We start from the raw sequence: 20,916 nt of genomic DNA on the forward strand, positions 1-20,916 counted from the left end.
TCTAGAGATGCAGGATGCCCCTGGGATGAAAAAGTTGTCTTATCCCTCAGTAAGCATCCTTCCACCTCTTTTTCTAGAGAGACACACACACAAACATTTCCTAGTTTATGCGTGGGTGCGGGTCTGAGCAGAGTGGCTCTAGCCAGAGTCAAAAAGGCAGAAGATAGAGAGTCACAGAGCTGAATCTCCTTGAGAGTCTACAACACAGAGAGACGCTACAGGTGTAGCTGACACCCCCTTCCCCATGCAGTTACCTGTGCTAGTGCTTTGTATCCAGTGGTTCCCACAACCCTTCAGTAGGGACGATTAGCATCCTTTGGCCTCTTCAGCTGCACCTTCAGCCTCTTCATGCCAATCTGGAATCCATTCATGGCCTGGATAGCAGCTTGGGCACTGGCAGGATTGTCAAAACTCACAAAACCTGTCAAAACATGAGGCAAGGCAGGGGACTTAATGAGCTGAAGGGTGCCAAGGCACATACATGCAACGACCACTGAGAATGAACATGGGGAAGGGGGTGAGGGCGCTGAGAGGGGGGAAGTGAGCAGGTAAGAGGGTGGGCAGGTGGGCAGGAGAGTGAGGAGAGGATGGTTGCCAATGTGGGACAAAAGATAGGAGGGATTGTTACAGATCAGTGTCCCAGGACACAGTGCCTGGTCTGAGTGCCAGTCTGAGCACTAAACTATGGGGAGCACAGGGATCCAAATGTTGTTGCCACAAGATTTGGGTCACCTTTGAGATGGGAGTCAGCAGACTTAATACATGGTCTCAAGGCACTCTGTCTTCCTCTATCTTGCTCCATTGTGACTGGGGTAAACCTCTAGACCTTCCTTTACTTGCCAGTGTAACCTTTTCTTTGCCTTCCAGTGCTAATGGTGAGGGGAACCTGACACACCTACTGCTGCTTCCTTATTATGGCAATATAAGTAAAATGTGAATTTAATAAATTTTGCATTACCGTATTAATCAGCATGAATGATTTGATTGTTGGCCAGCCAAGCAATATAAAGACCTTTAATCGCTGGCAATTTCTTCAAACTCCATGTTACTCTGCAGCTGAGAGATGAACACAAGTGTTTTCCTAACATGGTTTCCCTATGGAATCTCATACTTTGCCAGCAAACCTCCCAATCAATCACTGAGCACATCCAGCACTAGAAACAACTACAGTGACTGAATATTGTATCTATGGGTCACCTAAGACATTCTTTGTCTTGATTTGCTAACAGTCTGATGAAATAATACAGGTCAATGGCACAGGATGAAATGCATCCAATGCATTCAGCTTTGGGGAGAGCTTTTGGTGTGGCTTTACTGTTTGTTTTTTTTTTTCCCCTTGGTTTTTGTTGGGTTTTTTTTTCCATTTTACTATTTTAATTTTTTTTTTTTTTTACTATTCTACATCCCAAAAAGGCCTCATTTTCCCAGACTGTATATGGCTGTAGCTGGAGCGACCATGGATCTGAGGTATTAGTGAGGCAGGGGGCCATCACATTGTACAAGCATTGCCTCTGCTACTTTTGCCAGGAATGTCCCTGAGTGCCAACAACATTTCTGAGCACAAACCTTGGGTGAGACTAGCCTGGACCAGCCTTCTCTCCAGACAAAGCCATCTGTTTACCCACCCCTGCAAGGCTCTGGCAGCACAAATCAATCCTAGGAGCCTGGTGTTGCTCAACAGACAGGCTGAAATGAAGAGATAGGTTTTTGCAAGCCCCTTAAAAAGCTAATGCTGAGCGTTTGCTGCCAGGTATACACCTGCTCCTGACAGCAGCTAAGGCCTGGCTTAGAGCCCTGGGCTGTGCTGTGGATCCATTCAGCAGCCCCTCCTCCCTGGTCTAGTTCCTCCTGGAAGAGAGTCCCACAGGTGACACAGGGTGTATTGAATCTGAAAAAGACACAGAGCTGTGCATGCAGAGGGTTCTCACTCCTGCTGTAAACTGTGCTCCCTGACCTTGGCTAATAACGTAACTTCATGACAGGTCGTGCACCTATGGTCTTAGTCTCTCAAAGTGAGAGAACAGGTTTACTGAGTCTGGCACATGGGATTTTAAAAGAGAGGTCTATGGAATAAAGAGAGAACATTCTTTGTCCTCCCCTCTTGAAGCCAAGGCTCCAGGTAAACTGGCTATCCACACAATTCTCCTGCCAACTCCCTGGGTGAGGAGCTACCAACTCTGCAGCTCTGAAGATGAACAGACAAAAAGTACTCTCAAGCCCCACAGCAATCATCAATTTCTAGGGAGAAAACTGGAGAGTTTTATTTATTTAGAGCTGTGGTTTTATTCAATAGTGATGGATCTGCTCTTGCCATCACGTTTTAGGCAGTACATGCCTGGTGATGTTACTGGTTTATACTTGACTACTTGAATAATCTAGCAACAAAGTCCTATGATTCACTCTCATAAAAGGAATAAACTAAAATTTCCTGATTTCACTGAAGCACATTCAGACTTAAAATACTTCTGGAAACTACCTTAGGGATGCCTTATTTGAGCTTCAACCTTAAATATATTGTCTATATACCTTATATCCTTGAATATAGGATATAGTGAAACCCATTTATTTTTAAAAGTCACATCTGGTTTGGTGATATTCCTGGACAACACATATCAGTTACATCTAAAGCAGTAGACTATTCCAGGGAAATTCAGAAAAACTGGAAGCTAATAATCTGTAGTGCTCAGTTGTTTGTTTTTTTTTACTCATGTTTAACATCAAACAATTCCTGAACAAAGTCTGAGTTTTAGCACAGGAGACAGGCTGTGTTCAGTGGTTAACTTGGATGTGTCCATGATGTTTTGGAGAGAATTTAATAATTTGGGTGTAGGCCATTTTGTGCCAGCTGTCCCCAGTGCTAGGGAGAAGTGCCAGGTATATTTACTGATATATACACAGCAATCCAATATCAAAGCTGAGTTGGCTACAGCTGGATGGTTGCTTAACACATGTCTTTAGAGATCATACCTTGCCCAGGAACTTCAGTTTCTACTCTTGCAACAGGTCCTTTTGGGATGTTCCTCCTACTGACTACATGTGCACATCTAGATTGTGCCTGCACGTTCATCCATTTGTCAACAAGTCACCTTAGGACCCTACAGTAATCAGTGGAGGTCCAGCCAATGCAGTCATAGGAGTGAAGCGCAGGATTTCTCACTTTTATCAGGACACCCTTAGCTGTACTCAAATGAATCACTGGTCAGGGAGCAGTGCTGGCTGCAGTGAAGGCAGGCACCCAGCTTAAATCAAGGAACCTCCATTGTAGGATCTGGTTCCACAGTTAGGAGTGACATCTCAAGGTAAAATGTTAACTGTCTAGTGCCTGGGTGGGTCACTCCCCAAAGTGATGTTAACTGCTGCCCACTATGACAAAAGATTATTATTTCTCTACTTTTTCCAAGCCTAGACCTTTGAGAGAGGATAAGCCCTTGTGCTGGGGTGCTAATATAGTTGTACCTCTGCAAGAACCTTGCTGGGAGATAAGCTCACAAAGCTATACCAGTTTTTATCATCACTTTGCGTTTGAGATGGAATTCTGAGCCCATTTCCTCATTTTGTGTGAAGCTGTAAATAATACAGCATTTTAACAAATGGGACTAATAAGAGAGATCAGAAGTGCATTTGCTCACTATATTTCATTTAGACCAGATAATGAAGCTGGGAGTTGTACTCTGATCCTGATACTAGTTGCCTACAGATTTGGACAAGATTTTTTTCTCCTTAGCTGTTCTGGTATTCACTGATGAAATATAAAAATCTCCTCTGGCTGGATGCTGAGGACAGAGGAACTGGGATTCAAGAGCTGGGGAAATAGACGGGCAAATGCCAATAACTGTGTATTTTCTTTGTGATCGTATTCTAGCGACAGAGCAGCTAATTACTCTAGCTTCATTTCACTGCTTTAGTTTTCAGAGGCCTTGATGTGCTCAGAAGTTGCTGGTGCATTCAAGTCTCCCCCTTTCCTGTTATTTATGTGTAGCTGTGTTTCATATTGTTGAAAGTATTTGGATGAACTCCAAAGAGAAGAAAAGCTATGGCTTATCCTGAGATTTGAGACTTTACAGTGGATAAGGGATAGGCAGATAGGCAAGCATGTTGGGCTAACAACAACATATTCCTTTCTTTTCTCAGGTCAAATACCCATTGGCAGATTTGACATTTTTTTGTTGTTACATGCAATTCTGGCAGTTAACCATCTTTTTTTCTCCTCATCTGTGTCAGCAGGACTCATGGTACTACGACAGATTTGAACATGTATGACTAGGAACACAATGTATGAACTGGGAAAATAATTTAAATACTCCGTTCCTAAATGGCTTTAGTATTTGAGTGCATGGGCTCAAAATGTGATGGCAGTATTACAGTTGCTATTTGTGTTTTGAACACCACCCCTGCATTGTCATCTACATCCTTGAAGGACAAAAGAGAAAAGGAGAGGTTAAAAAGCTTGAAGCTCTTTCTGTGCATCAGTTAATTAATAATCAGAGAAATATATGTTCTGGTCTGAAGACAGTTGGTAGGAGGACAGCATTTAGTGATAAATCTACTTTATGGGGAGGGGTTGATATTGGTGGGTTTTTTCTTTTTTCCTTTTTTCCCCCCCAGGGATTATGTAAAAACGCTGTTCTAATAAATGATTTATCAAAAGCTGCAGAGAATGGTGAAAGCTGCTAGGACAGCAGCAGAGGGCATCTAATCTTTCTGATTCTCCACAGCATCTTCCAGGAAAGGTACTCTTGTTGGAGCCCACTACTTCTGGCCTGCTCTTTTCCTACAGGACTGTATTAACTATTAAGCAGAAACTGGGATACAAATTTGGAATTGCTTTATTTTCTCCCCCTTTCTTCCTGAGAATGTTCTCATGGTATGATGTGGGGAGGGATCTTTGTGCCTTTCTCATTACATGATCACCAGTGTCTTTATGTAACAGGTATTACCTAAGGGCTGTTTTTCTGTTTTAATCAGCCAGGATGACAAAGAAGGAAATTCACAATCTATGTCAGAGTACATCTGAAGACTGTTTTGTAAATGTAAACTTTTTATTTATGGTCCGTGCTGTCTCTGCATGTCCATGAATTAGTTTGTGCACTAAGAACAGTCCTGAATGAGCACAGTTATGTTTCCATGGATCCTTAATGGGCCCTTCTGAGTTTTCTGTTTCGCTTTGCATCCAGCAAAGAGAATTAGTGGCTAATGTGCAAAACAACCTCTTGATCTGCTACCAGGTTGGAATAACATGTTGTCTCTCTTGGGAGGAAGCTTTCCTCTGGATGGAGCCCAATAAATGGGCACTATGCTAAACTTCCCTTAAATCAGGAGTCAAGACCACGAATGAGGTCCAGATGCAAGATTTTCATCCAGACTGCTGAACTGGGGGCAGGTTTCCTTCAGGAAATGGAAAGGAAAAGAGAGACCTCAAAGTAATGAATATTAAACTTGTCTTAAAACTAAGAATATTTTTATCTATGTTCCAGATAATTGCTGCCATCTCTGAGATACACTTTGCAAGAGGTTGCAACAGAAAAAAGTAGAAATTGCTGCTTATTAGCTCTTTTTAGGCCAGACTTTTTTTACTAGTTCTGGCCATCAGAACTAGTTTTGTCTGACTGCCATGAAGTATCTTTCCTGGTATTTCTTGTTCCTTCACTTATGAAAATCACCAGCTAAGGAGAGCATATCTGAACTTTTTTCTTTTGACATTCAACCCATGTTCATTTTACTAGAGGGAAATAAGAGTAACAGAAGAGCAAGGATCTGCTGCTCCGCCTCTGGGAGAGAAAGAGAAAAAATGCCATGAACATGGCCTGGGCGCTAGCAAGGAGAAGTCCGGCCTCTTGTGTCCAAAGTGCTTCCACCCAGGCTGTAAGAAGGGAATTTGGCCATCCTAGAACCACAGAATGATAGAATATCCTGAGCTGGAAGGGTTCCACAAAGATCACTGAGTCCAGCTCCTGGCCTACACAGGACAGCCACAGGAGTCACACCATGTATCTGAGAGTACTAAAATGCAGGGACCTGCAGAAAGTACAAAAACAGTACTTTCTGGTTAGACCAGAGACCTTGCTCTCCTGTCCTTCCTCTAAGAATACAAGTCAGTAATTAAGGAATTAGTTATTGATACAATTAGTTATTAATACAACTGTCCCCTCAGCTCATGGGTTCCTTTCTTTTGTTACCAGTGAAAGGTAAGACCTAGGGAGGCATTTTTATCTGTGAAGGCAGCAGTAAGGTGCTCACATCAAAGCAGTCTTCCTGTGGGAAGTAGCTCCTGTCCTTCTCCCCACATCAGGACCTGCCCACCTACTCAGGCCTTCCCTGCTACCTCAGTCTATTTAATTCCTACGACTGCTCAATTTCTTTTTCTCCGTGTTTATTAGTCTTATCAGAGAATGGAGGTTTTCCTTTAATTGCTTTGCAAGGTCTTTACCTTGCTGTGTTCTTTACACAATGTACTAGCTGTTGCCTCGCAATTTTTTAGTGCTGTAAAGAATTTCAGGATACAATCTGTATGTAAGTAGCTCTATAATGTATGTGTGCATTGGAAGGTATTGTATTGTAAGGTGATTTATGGGTACTGGAATACTCAATAAAGTAGTGTGTCTGCAGAGCAAGGGCATAGCACTTCAGCTGTTTTCCAGTGTCTAATAGGGTTGGATGACTTTTTGGGTTATTTAACCTTCCACTGCTGTTTAATCATGTCCAAGAGAGATCTGTCTACACAGCTATCCATCCCATCCATCCATCCATTTATTTTTTTAATGTATGAACAGTCAGTAACTGACGACTGTGCTAAACAACTAGTATTAAATATTTCCCATCTGTGGGATGAGATAATTGGAAACTCAGAATATCCAAAGAATTGGCTCAGAAATCTGCTGAACCATTAATGTTCATTTTAGAAATTTATGGAATATTAGAAAACCTTCAAAATGTTCCAGGAAAAGAAAAAAAAAATCTAATATTAAATTTTTAGGGTGTAAACTAGGTGACCTGATAAACTTAGTTAAACTTCCGTAAGTGTCAGAAAAATTACAAAAATTTTGATATGACATAATATGGCAAAGAATTTAAAGTACACAGTTAGTACCATTCACCATGGTTTCATGGAATATAGCATCTATCAAATGAAACTGATTGCATGAAATTGCAAGTTTGGTGAATAAAGTAAGTTATCATGAAGTGTATTTAAACTTTATTTCAGTATTTCGGACCGCACTTCTTCACAGAAAATGAAATCAGCCCAGAAATGAGACCACCAAAAAATTTGTCAGTTGTGACAAACAAAATTGCATAGATTCTAGTAGGCTCCTTCAGCGGTGTGCTGAAATCTCTGTGCTATTTAATTCTCTGGCATTACTTGGAAGACATTTGAGGTAATTACTGGTAAAATTGGCCAATCATACAACAATGGTGAAATAATGACAGAAGTAAGTGACCTGGGTCACTGTGTAGGCTGGACACAGTTAGAGGGTGTTAATTTAAATCAAATCAAATGCAAAATTAAGTATCTGCAGGAAAAAGCAAGTGGGTCACTCATATAAAGAGGAAATCCTCATTAGAAAACAGTGCTTCTTAAGAAGAAGATGGGTGTCATAGTAACAGCCAAATATATGAGCTCTCAGGACTGTGTTGAAATTCTCAAAGTCCCAAGATTTAGTACAGTTTTGGGATGAAGTTAGCCTCTGCTGAATATCCTCTAAAAATAGCAAGGTAGTGTTATCTCTTAGTATGGCTCAGGAAAGGTCCTTACTGGAATTCTGCATTTAGTTCTAGTGATTGCTCTACAAAACAAATAAATTTTAATACTTATTCAGAAGTAGAAGAGTAATTCTAGGTCTGAAAGAGTAATGAGAGTGGCCAGAGTTTACTGAAGAAAAGGTTAAACATACTTCTGGCCATAGCCTATAAATAATATCTACTAAAACATGGGGTTCTTTTAGAATAGGGGGGAAAAGGAGATTTTTGCCGATTCCTTCTAGCTGGAAGCAAGCATTTGTCAAATTTAAAATGGAAATAAGACACCAAGTCTGCATATTTTAAATGCTGAAGGTAATTAACTATTTTGGAAAACATCTTGTTTAGCAATAGAGGTGGAGCACCTATCACATGAAACCTTGATTAAGAGATTTTCTAAAAGGGATGCTATGACTCAAACAGAAGGTTTTAACCGGTCACATGAGCTGAGGCACCTGGCATATGTTATTTCAGACTTCAGTCCAAAGGATCAGATCTCTTCTGGTACTGCATATCAGCCTGTCTGTTGTTCATTTTCCATTTCAGATATTTAGAGAATCAGTTCTTGCCTACTAATCTGAGATGGGTTGAGGTAACAGTCATGATACAGGTGACAATTGATGTTAATGCCTTATAATAAATGGCCCCAAAGCGTGGGCTACAGACCACTGAGAGGGCTGACTGGTACTCGTTCTTCATCTTGCTTCCAGCTGAGAGAAACTGAACAGATGGGAAGGGGAGATTAAATGAAGAGTGAAAGTAGATGGCATGATTAACTTTCTCTAAAGGTCAGAACACCCAGTGCAGAAGGTAGCTTGAAATACACAAGTATCTTCCTTATGTTGCCTTCCTGTCCTCCTGTGCATGAAACTACCTCTCCACATTGCAATAGTGTGAACTGGAGTGTGCAGAGAAGTTGGTCCTTGTTTTTGTGCATTGTCTCCATGTGTCTCCTTGTTTTTGTGCATGGCCTCCAGATGGAGAAATATCCAGGTAGAAGAAGCAGTGTCTTCTCTGAAAGCAGAGGGGTATAGATGCTGACCCTGATGATGGCCATTAAGACCTAGAAGGACTACTCCACCTGAGAGTCTTCTCTTTCACAATCTGTATGGTGTTTGATTGCTTTTCATAGGAAAACTGTTGTCATGACTCATGTTGAAAGCACAAGGGTAAGACTCTAGATTAGACTAGAATTTTGACAATTTAAACTACTGATGGTCAGATCTGATATGAGAGTTCAAACTCAAAGAGGGGAAATTTAGATTATATATATGAAAGAAATTCTTTACTGTGAGAGGAATGAGACTCTGGCACAGGTTGTCCGGAGAAGCTGTGGATGCCATATCCCTGGAAGTGTTCAAGGTTAGGTTGGATGGAGCTGGGAGCAACCTGGTCTAATGGAACATGTCCCTGCCCATGGCAGGGGACTGGAATTCAATGCTCTTTAAGGTCCCTTCCAGCCCCAGCAATTCTATGATTCTGTGATCCAAAGGTTTGGCTCATATATACATCTGGGCACATGATCAGGAGTAATTTTTTTGAGAAGATAAAAGGGAGTAAATATTTCAAATAGAAAACCACAACAGATCTCTCATCTTAAGAGTGGAGTAAAGATTGAAACTTCTCCTTTTCCTGTAAACAGAGGTTTTCTAAAGGATGAGCAATTGCTTGTCTGATGCTAGGGACTGTGATTCTACTCATTCTTATAAGTAGGAGTTGAAGCCATCCAATGGGTTTATGGAAGAAGTGAAGGATTGAGGCTTCAGCCATTTTTTGGAGCCCATGAATCAGATGCTGGACCATTATACATACATGTCTGCTGTGGACAAAAAGCACTGTGGTTCTTCTATAAGAACCATAATGTTTCAGCCCAGGTGATGACAATGATCTTCCTTACAAGGAACAAACAGCCAGTGATGAATCACCCATAGATGAGTAAATAGTATTTGTCCTCTTTTTGAACGATGAGTATGAGTGAAGCTATTTCCTAAATGCTCTCAGAAATGGATGGAATTCTTGACTTGTTTTCTGAGCCTTCCTTGAAAACATCTGATGTCATCATGTAAGGTTTATGGGGGAAAGCACATGGTTGAAAAAGCAGGTGAACTTTTGAGGATACACGTTCTTCTCCAGTGTGAAACTGGAAATTAAGGATGAGTATAATGTAGGTTTTACACAAGGTCTAAGAGATGCAGATGCTCAGTTAAGGATACACTGAGATTGTTACTGAATCAAAATGAAGGCTATTTTTACATTTGTTTTGTTGAAGTTTCCAATATAAACCAGATGAAAATAATTATTGAAGCTCCCACCAGCCTTGTCACAATCCATTTCTCATCTAAACCTGTTTTCTTTGCTCTCTGGTTCTCTCTTGGATCCTGCTTCTTTGTCACTTTTTGATAAGGAAGCCATGTACAAACAAGGCAACTGCTGAAATCACCAGCCATCCTTCCTGGTCTATAAGAGACAGGCATCATAAAAAGTGACCTTCTTTTTGAAAATATTTCATAGTGGGTAAGGTGAGGAAATTCCTTCAAGAAAAAGAATCCAAAAACCAAAAACCAAAACATCCAAACAAACCAGGAAATCCTGACAGTAAGTTGTCCTGTGAACTGTACTAGTCACTAAATTTTATTAGTTCTATCATGTCCTAGGGAGCCTCTGAAATACATCAATTTTTGGGGCAGCAATGCACAGAATCTTCCCATCTGGCTCTTGCTGGCCATTACTTAGATGGACAACTACCTACCCCTTCCCTGCTGGTTGCTGAACACCTGATACCTCATTATGGGTACAAACCATGGGGACAGCCCAACAGAGACAGAAAAGCCTGAAGCTTCTCCTGTGCAGTAGTCTGGAAGTTTCTGTTCAAAAGCCAGAAGTGGTGGTGAACAGTTTTTGGCCATGATTTTTGAAGGAATATTTTACTCTCTTTGGAGGCGACTGTGTGAAAAGCAGCTAACCAAACTGAAAGTGAACTCAACAGGAAAACAAACCTCCTCATATGCAGTGAGTCATTGGGAAAGGAAGAGAGAAGAGAAACTCTCTCAATATCTAGACCAGGAGGTTGTGAACTGGCACTGAGCTATCTGGGTAGCAAGAGGAGAAAGCAAAGGGTTGTACATGTTCATGGAAGATAGCGTTTCCAGATTCAACCAGCTATAGAATTTATGGTACTTCCGCTGTCATGGTAAGACCACCATGTTTCCAACGACCCACAAAGGACAGGAAAATGATTGGCTTCTTTTTCTAAAAACAACAATGGGAAAGAAAAACCATCCTATTATAGCAGAGATGCTGATAGTTTCCTGTGGATCTGCCAGAATCTTGGAGATCTCAGTGAAGAGCAGTCTGTGGTTCCTCAAGAGTTACATTCAGCCTGTGGGACCTGAATCATAACACAGATTTACTAAATTCTGATCTAGTACTGGCTCTGGGGCCTCTGCCCAACGATCACCTGATCCACCTTGGGTTGAAGACTGGAAAATAAGATTGTGTTTTAATTACTGATATAAGAGGAGTAGAAATATATCTTGAAAACATGGTTTTGAAAATACCTTTGAAAAGAAAAATTAAAGACCTGAGAAAGCCATGATATATATTGATAGTTTGTAGAGGGATCTTAAAGGAATCTTTGAAGGAATGGGCTAAAAATATGAGCCACCTCTCCCCCCACCAAAAAAAAGTGTCTTTTGCATTAAATTCAAAAACCCAGTAGCAAAAATTCTCTCATTAGAATTAAAAAAAAATCTTGCAAAACAATAATCCTTCTGAAACCTGTTCAGCTGTGTCAGAAGATGCACAAAGACCCTGGGTAAAAGCTTTATGATTTCTGAAGACCCTTCTAGAGAAGAATTTAAAGGGTCTGTAGAGACCTATCTTTAGAAGAATCATTTAATTTCACCTTTAAATGGTCAAAACACAATCAGATTTTTAAGTCGTGTTATCCAAAAGGACGAAAATCTGTTTCCTGTCGGAGTTCATGGACCATCTAGATGATGCTCTTAACCACATGAATTCTGGGAAGTTCTGGGAAGAGCAGGAGGTTGGACTCTGTGATATTTGTGGGTCCCTTCCCTTGAGATGATTTATAGGGATGCATAATGGGAGAATGAGAGACAGGGAACATAAATTGAAACAGCAGAAATTCAGACTGAATACAAGGAAAAGCTCTTAACCTTGAAGGCCAGCAAGCATTGGAGCAGGTTGCTAAAATTCAAACAATTGTTCAGCAATTTTCATTGCTGTCAGTAACTTGTGTCTGCAAGTTTTTATATTTGTTATTGAATAAATGTATGTAGTAGATGTAGTATATGTATGATGTAAATACCTATGCATATCTTATGTTATATATATTATATAAATAGTTATATATGTGTGATATGACAGATCAACACTGGAGAGAGCACAGCTGATGCCAAATTGGTTTTGGGGATTTGATATACATGAAACCAGAAATGGTTATGAATGATACACCTTTTTTTTTATGGGGATCTGCAAATTGTTACCCTGATGACAGCTTTTGAATCCATCAATATATACTATTAGAAGATGCTAATCTTATCTGGGGATTTTTTGATTTAGTTTTACTTACTTGAAAAGGGAAGATATCACATGCAAACATAAATTGAAACAACGATAAGGTTGCAAAATTAAGTACTCAATTTAGAAATGCAAGAAATTATGTTACCTATAAAATTTTAATTCTGTATTGCTTTGTATATGCATAAAGACATTGCTTCTAACCACACATTTCTGTATTTTTCTCTTTCATGGCTTCCTTGTTTTAATTACTGTCTAGAATGAATAACATAACAGGGCAAGGAAAATGGCAATGTATCAGACTTGTTATTGTAAGTGTTGGAATTTAGACAGTAAATATGGCAGGGAAAGGATGGTTCTGTGGTTGTACAACGAGATGTTGCCTTGGAAAACTGGAATTTGTCCCCATTTCTGCCATGACATCCCAGTTATGCTAAGTATATTGTATATCACAGAATTCCTTTAGTAAGACCTCTGTTTTTTTACTATTAAAAAAAGTAGAGCAGGTTCTGAGTGCCAATGGTACACCACAGATTGAATCTATGTCACTAAACTCTCTCGAAAGTGGGTTTTCCTGTCCCTTGTCGTCACTGAGCCATGCCCAAGCAAGTTCCAGCTGTGGCTTAATTGTCATGGACCACCCAAATTGAGATAATAGCACACACATGTTAAAAATATATGTAAAATTGTGGCAGAGTGTTTTTTGCAGATGTGTGAAGCCTCTTTAGTTTTCAGTGAAGATGAAGATTTATTGGGTTTTCCTCTTCTCTTGGTGCATGACCTGAGATTTCACTGTCAGAAAGGCTGCTGCCTGTACCTGCATCCGAAGCAAACAAAAACATAGCATGCTCTGCATTATGCTAAATTGTTAGACACAGCAGGCAAACAGACCGATCGGACTTGTGGAAACTCAGATTAGGAATCCAATATCAATAAATTGTTTTGGATATTTCTCTGCCTCATCATCCCCTTGTTGAAATGAGGACACCATGAACACCAGCAAAATGCCGTTTACTTAGCTCTGTGAACCTCTCAAATGCTCTGCTGGGAAGGGTCTTAGTAAAACAGATGAGGAAATAAAATAAATTCATATTCATGGCAGAGTTTGAACATCATATAAAAGAAGGCTTGGGGCCAAGCATGAGGATGTGAGGATCTATTGAACAGCTACTCAGCAACTAACTAGGCAACTAGATTTCAAGATGGTGAAGAACAGACCTGTGCAGTGGATGAGTCAGAATGGGTGGCTTTAAAGATGTTGAAGATAGGTATATGGGGGGATGGATGGCTGCATGGACTGACAGAGACTCATCCATTCTGCAGCTTGAATTTTCCTTGCATCCGAGATCTTGGGAGAACAAAAAAAAAACCCAGATACCATGGGTAGACAAAATGCTCTAGCAGGTCTGCAGTCCCACAAGAGTAGGATGTGTTGAGTCTGCACTCTGCAAATCCATCACTTTGAGTTCAGAAATGGGCCTGCCCATTGGAGGGGTCATTATTGTGGCTTCTGAACAGAAACTTCTGACTGGAATAAAAGTATCACTAAAACTCCTCTGGTGTTAACTCTTAACTCTGGTTATTTCTATTAGTCAGATAGTGACCATTTCCCTTTTGAATGTTAATAAAGGAGTAGCCACAAGGAACCAGTAATGAGTTCCTCCATCTAATTATCCCAGGAGAAAGAACATTTAAAATTATGGTGTAAGTGTGCTTGTGAGTAGGTATGTACACACATGCTCATAACTTTAAAAAAAAAATAAATCTGGGCAGACTTTATCACTTGTGGGGAGAGATGGATAGAATAGTGATAGACACATGGACACCCAGATAAATAGAAGATAGATTCTGCTAACATATTCTTGTCTAATAAATTCTTGAGCTACAAAAGAAAGCAGAAGTCCCTGTGTACAATGTATAGATTTTCTTTAATGTGAGTTATTGGGAAAAGACAGAGCTGTCCCTTTAACTGGAGAGCTGCAAACAGCTGTTCCCTATGCATACATGCTTGCTTGGTCTGAAAGTTTTGGTAAGTCAGTGCATAACTGACAGTTAGATTTATCTCCCCAATAAGCAATCAACATTATAATAAAGGAAAAATGCTTTCAGTGCACCTTTGAGAGTGCATCAGAAATTAATCTAAACATCAAATTAATTATAGTTTGTAAATGAATAGTGGCTCACAGCCCTAATACTTCTCCCGCTCCTCCTCCTCCCCCTAAAGCCTCCCCCAACCAACTGCAATGGCTGGAGGTGCTGTACAGCGAGTTTGATGAACAGCTCTTTCTTTTTCTTACTCACACAACTCTTTCCTTATCAGCTGGAAGAGTTCCATCCTCAGTCTGCAGACCTGAAATCTCAGAGCCTGGCTGCTTTGGAATACTCAAGCAAATATTAAACTTCTATGTGTCCTTTCCCTTCTCTGAGAGCTCGAAGCATCCCTCTGGGGGTGTCCTCATCCCCTTGGATTAAGCTGAACTGGAGATATGAATCCTTCCTTGGCTCTCTGGCTGTGCCAGAGCCACAGCAAACCAGTGCTGGGCTGAACTGAGACATACCAGGGGTTAGACATGCTTGATGTGCCTGGAAAATCTGTTCTGTCTCAACTGTGGCACTCAAACCAGTGGCTTCTTCCATTGCTCTTTGAGCTTTGTAGGCTGTAGCCATATGGGAAAGACAAACAGATTTTCCAAGTCCCTGAAACAAAATGTATTGTCACTAGATCATGTAAAGTAAAGGATGGAGTCCAATTGTAAGGGCTGCAGGGAGAAATAATCAGGTACAAATTTCCTTAGGAAATTTGAAATCAGGTTCATAGTAAAAAGAAAAAAAAGAAAATGAAGCTTAATCATAGTACTGATAACAGTAACAAACAAGTGCATGCCTCAAGTCCTTTCTAATAATGCATCTATTTTGTGAGAATTTTCTGTTTGCTGAAAGAGGAATCAGAAAAGAAACCCCTAAAAAACCTTTGATCTGATAAATAACTATCCTCGTCCATGAATCCTAAGGACCTGTGCAAAAGAGTCAGTGTACTGCTCCAAAAAGGGGAACCCAAGCCTAACAGCTGGGTTGACCCATGATCACCCCTATGGTGATCTGGAATTTCTTTCCTTTAAAACACCTTATTTCTGCACCTGCTCATTTCCCTGGATGGACCCAAGGAGAGTAGTTGCCTTTTTTTTTTTATTTATTTTTTTTTTTTTTTTATTAAATGAGAAACTGCCATATCTGGCAGGGCATATTGGAGGCACATTGTCAGCAGGTGTTGAACAATATTTTCCTAATGTACCTCAGGGTCCCTTGTTCCACTCCCATGTCTTGTGGAGTGCTGCCAATGCACTTTAGACCTAATATGCGATGCCCCTGCTCCCAAGGCCCTGTACAGCTTTGCCAGTGTCCTATTCTCCTGACACATCTTTCTTCTTTCTATTTCAGCTTCCAGATTGAAACTCTGTAGATCATCATGACCTGCCTGCTGCCTTGCATCTCCCACTCCACCTTTTTTGTCACCACACTGCAGCATTTAACTGCCACAGCATGTTTTTAATAACAGGATACAAGCTCTACCCATCCCTCAGCCCTTCTCCCGAGCTTCACCCCCTCCTGTGTTCAGTTCTCATTCCTCACTGCTTTTCTCACTTTTAATCTCTCTCCTTTGTCTCCCCAGTTTCTTTTCATAAGCTAGGAGGAGTTTAGTAGGGAATAGGATTATTTAACAGCAAACTTAATTAACTATTATGACCCTCATCAAGTGACGCTATTTTCTCTATTTTGGCATCTTCAGAGAAGACTGGATGTTTTTCCAAATGAGGTGGCCGATTAACAACTTTTAAATGCACTCCCTGCAGGAATCTGGAATGAAACTCAATGTTCATGTTGTACTAGGAGTCAAACAAGACATTTCCTGTAGGACATATAAACCTATGCTCTTAAGAAGCCCTTGCAGTTTGTAAGCTAGAATACTCCTTGTTTTGTTTAATGTGGGACATTTCAAAAAGGGGTGGGACATTTTGCCAATGTGAAAGTGCATCTGGAATGCGAAGAAAAGGAGAAAAACATATAGCACTTGTGGTAGCTTATACCTGGGGTGTCAGGGTATGTCAAGTTGAGTGGAGGGAAACCACAGTGTCTCTGGAAATAAGACAGGTTGTTCACAGCCTTATGGGGTCACTGTCCCATGGGGAGAATCTGAAGCTCCTACACCAATGGGTGTGAAGAACAGGCACATGCCAAGGAGACATGGAGGGGACAAAGCAGGGACATGGAGCAGAATTGGCCTGACAGTGTCTGCTGCTCAAAGATGTGCAAAAAGTTGGCAGATGCAGGTGCTTTTGCTCTCAGAGAGAGGTGACTGGAGCAAACCAAGTGTTCCAGTAAAGCAATTCCTCCAGCTCTAATTTATCTACATCTTATTTCACACTTTGGGATAACTATTTGACCTCTGCTTCTCCATCCATGTTCTCCTTTCTCTAATTTCTGACATGTCTTCCTAATTAATAGTGTCCAAACCTGTCTTGCTCGCTCTCTTCTCTGTTAAAACATTTTTCTAGAGTATGTCTGTCTGTATTTCATTAACTTAATGTCTTCAAGTGCTTTCTTTAAATGTGTTTTATGGGACATCAGTGAGTGTTCCTGGGCTGTGTTGTAGTGTTACCCTATGACAGAGGTAGAGTTAGCCATGTGTGGGCAGGGTGAAAAGTTGCCCTTCTCACATTGCCTACTTGTCTTAGCAGCCTTAATAGCGTTGTTTTACTGCAGTTCTCTTTTAGCTTTGTACACAAACTGTTCACATTTAAACTATCTACATAACTGAGAGGGGAATTATCAACAGAACCATTGAGACCAGCACAAAGATGTAATCCACGTCCTCTGACATTTAGCACACCTACACACGGAATAACTCGCACACATGTAGTGGGAATGTGAGAGACCCAGTGCAAATCCTGCCTTGTGCAGACACAAGCGCCGGGATCCCGCAGATGTTGACATTCAGGCTGCGGTGCACTCTACCTCCGTGCAAGCCTTCCTAGACCAGCCCACTCTGAGAATGGGAGTCACTGTCTTCAGGGAGTGTCCAACTAAGTGTAATTTTTCTCTGAGTGAGATGAGTCCTGCTGTGGCCCTGCCATTTCAGTGGGAATTGACAGCATGGCCCAGCTGGAGAAACTGGCTGCAAAAGGGGTATGAGCAGGCTACAGGGGTCAGCTGGGCATTGAGTGGAGAACCAGTGAGACAGGAGAGAGAAGGGCAGAAGGGTGAAGAGCTGTGAAGGTGAAATCACTAAGTCTGAATACAAGAATGGGGACAGGGCAGTGCCTGAGGAGAAGCCCAAGGGGATGCAGATATGGTTGGTGGTGCAGGCTCAGGTCATAGGGATACACAGGGTGTTGGTGAATGGGAAGGCCAAGGATGGTCTGCATTTGGTTGTGTTACAGCTGCATTAGGACAGGATGGGAGAAAAAAAAAAGCCAGAGGTTTGAAAAATTGCGAGAGAAAATGAGGGATTTGGGTCTAGCCTGGATGTGTGTGGCAGAAGAAATCAGGCAAAGAAGCCTCACAGACTAAATTACATTTTTCAGTGAGAAGTCAGGGCTGTTTCTTAGGCAGTCTTATGTGGTAGAGCAGGCAGTCCTGCTAGGGAAAACAACAGACATACTCTGAACTTTCACAATTTATATCTGGTATTGGTGTTTACTGTAGCTGGCATTCCTCACTGCTCCTTGTCAGCCACGAGGCCGTGGCCTCTAAATTGGGAACAACAAAGGCTTTCTGACCACACAATGGTTTCTCTAGCATGTACAGGTGCTTAGTGGTTCTCTGCAGGCTCATGGACTCCAGAAACCAGGAGAAAGGTTTGATCCTGATCTCATTTTCTTCCAAACACTCCTGTAGCTGCCCCAACAGTATCCTGACAACAGTGGCAAAAAGAGATAAATTTGTGTTCAAAATGTAGGCAAAAATTCAGAGCCAAATAACAAGGAAAAAAGAAAATCATAAAATGGTTTGGGCTAGGAGGCACCTTTGAGTTCATCAAGTTCCAGCTACCCTTGCCCTGTGCAGGGACACCTTCCATCATTATAGGTGGTCAGCATAGGCCAGATTTCTCCCAGCTTCATCCAACCTGACACTGGACACTTCCAGGGATGGGACATCCACAACTTCTCTGGCCAGCCTGTCCCAGGACCTTACCACCCTCACTGTCAAAAATTTGTTCTTAATTATCTCCCCTCCTTCACTTTAAAGCCATTCCCCCTTGTCCTATCTGTACATGATTTTGTAAAAAGCCCATCTCAGCTGTCCTGCAGCCACTTTAAATACTGGATGGTGCTGTAAGGTTTTCCTGGAGCCTTCTCCAGACTGAACAACCCCAATTCTCTCAGCCCATCTTCTTAGGAATGGTGACCCAGCCACCTGATCATCCTTGTGGGCCTCCTCAATTCTATTTTGACATGGTGCTCTACTGACTTGTTCAGCTTGTGCCAGCTGTTTGCAGATTGTTCAATAGTGAGACAAAGGCATCAAATAAAGTTTTTTCTGTTCCCGTGGAAAAAAACATGGTGACATTTTTCTCCATAGAATTTTTAAAGTTTGTCTAAAGCAGGACTTCTTGACAATTTTTCGACAACCTGGGGCTAAACTCTGTTACAGCAATTTATTTGGGATCTGCTTAGCAGATATATTTTAAAAGGTCATATAATAGTGGAATATCTTTCTGGGGCCAGACAGAATTGTCCCCCCAGGCTAGCAGTTGGAGAGCTCTAGCTGCACTAAAAAAAAGTGAAATAGAATGCAAATGCTGTGTTCTTACATGTTGAGTTTTGGGAAATATTTAAGCAGCAAAGAAGGAATTTTCTTACTTTCAAAGTTAAAAAAATCCCTTCTTTTCCTTTAGGAAAAAGTAATTTATTTTTTTATTTAAATTTATTTCCTCAACAAAAATACCAGTTTCAGTAGACTTAGCAAAACAAATTAAAAGCCTAATTTCCTCTAATACCATTTACATTTTTACATTGCTTTAAATCTGAAGGTCAGGAGGGTGGGAGGTTTTGAAAAGCAACGTAATCTAACTGTGACAGTTAGCTACCTGTGCTTCTGTTATTTCTATCCTTCTGGAGGTGGTGGATGTAGAAGCATAGTCAACATATTTTTCTGAGACCAGCAGTCACAGCAGGCACTCAGCTCCATGGAAAACTGGCTGAAGCCCAGAGACAACAGGGACTTGACACCTAGGACCTCAGAGTGAGTGGACCTGGGTATTTAGGTCTCAGAAGCTGATATAAGACAACTAAGATCCTAAGAAATCTCTAATTCCTTGTTTTGCTTGTCTGCATGTTTGCGTCAACACTTCCAAAGGGCACCTCCCTATTTCAGCCTTCAATATCCCACAGTTAGTTTTGGAGTTCACTTCATCCAACAAGCTGATGTTTAGTTTCTCCCAGTAAAATTCAAGAAAAATTTCTGCTAAGACCCCTCAGTTCCTGCTTAACTCTCAGTCTCAATCTCACAGTACTTTGGAAGCAACCCCAAATCCCTGCCCACAAATGGTTTGTGTGCCATGTCCTCATGGGGCCCTGTAGCCATGAGCCTTTGAACTGAGTGGGGATAAGGCCCATAGCTGTCCAGAAGGAACCTCCATTTACTTCTCAGTATGTGGAGAGCCAGGCACAGAATTCCCCTAAACATTGATGGCAATTTCACTGCCAAAAGTCCATTTCTTTAGTTATAGTCTGTGGATCTCTTGAAGCATCAGTTTCGGAGTCAACTTGTTATGAGATACATATATATATTTGTATATATATATATATATATATATATGTAAAGCTCTGAATTCATTGGGACTAATTCATAGTTTTGAGTTCCAATTTGAATTTGCCAACTGCCTCTGCACACCAGGCTCTTTGTCCTTCATTCCTGTACTGCTGGAGAACTCAACAACCCAGTGACTCCTCGTGACTGGGAGGGCTGTGTCCCTCTCATGAGGGGTCAGGGCTCCTTCAAACAAAAGGGAAAATAGCCTGTTCAGACCGTCTGTGGGTGGACAGGAGAAACTGTGCATAGAGAAAGGGCACAAAATTCTTGAAGTACTCTCTGACATGCACCATGGGTGGCAAGGGATGAGGTAAGAGATTTGGGAGGTGGGCTGTTCAGGAGGGGAAAGGGGAAGGCAGCATGGAAAGAAAGCATAGTGTGGAGATTGAGAGTGGTTTTAAAATCAAATGAAAACTCCAATGGGTCTTAACTCTGGAAGTTTGCCTGAGAGACAGAATCCAGATTAGCTGCAAGTAATAGGAAAAGAAGAGCAATAATTTGTTCTGTTGCACTTCCCAGGGAGGGTCTGCAAGAGGTGCAGGATGGCAGAGAATCAAAAATTACAGATCCCAGTGGTGGGCACATGGTTGTGGGAGACCCCCTGTCCACCAGGTGTGATGGGATCGAATGTGGCAGGATCCCCATGCTGCCACACTGCCAAAAGCCCTTAACAGCCTCAGCTTTGCAAAAGGAGGTGTCCCAGTGAGAGCCCATACATACATCAGCCCATGGCTGTTGGCTGGCTGAGCCCTCCCATTGTGTGTGCAGCTCAGGGTGTCCCTCCCTGGGGCTCACAGGCAGCTCCAGGCTGTTCTCTTTCCTCTCTCC

General features: G+C 41.5%; 1 protein-coding gene across 32 annotated transcripts in view; it reads right to left on the minus strand.

The window, feature by feature from the left end:
- Positions 1-293: 293 nt before the first annotated feature.
- The window catches only part of CELF4 (CUGBP Elav-like family member 4), a 670,877-nt gene continuing 650,254 nt past the window's right edge, over positions 294-20,916 (minus strand). For all 32 annotated transcript variants that reach the window (XM_058865121.1, XM_058865118.1, XM_058865105.1 and 29 more), the window contains one exon: positions 294-421. In XM_058865121.1, the coding sequence (XP_058721104.1) occupies positions 294-421 (128 nt within the window). The remainder of the gene's footprint in view (positions 422-20,916) is intronic.

The sequence above is a fragment of the Poecile atricapillus genome, chromosome Z (genome assembly GCF_030490865.1).
Source record: "Poecile atricapillus isolate bPoeAtr1 chromosome Z, bPoeAtr1.hap1, whole genome shotgun sequence".
Classification (NCBI taxonomy): Eukaryota; Metazoa; Chordata; class Aves; order Passeriformes; family Paridae; genus Poecile; species Poecile atricapillus.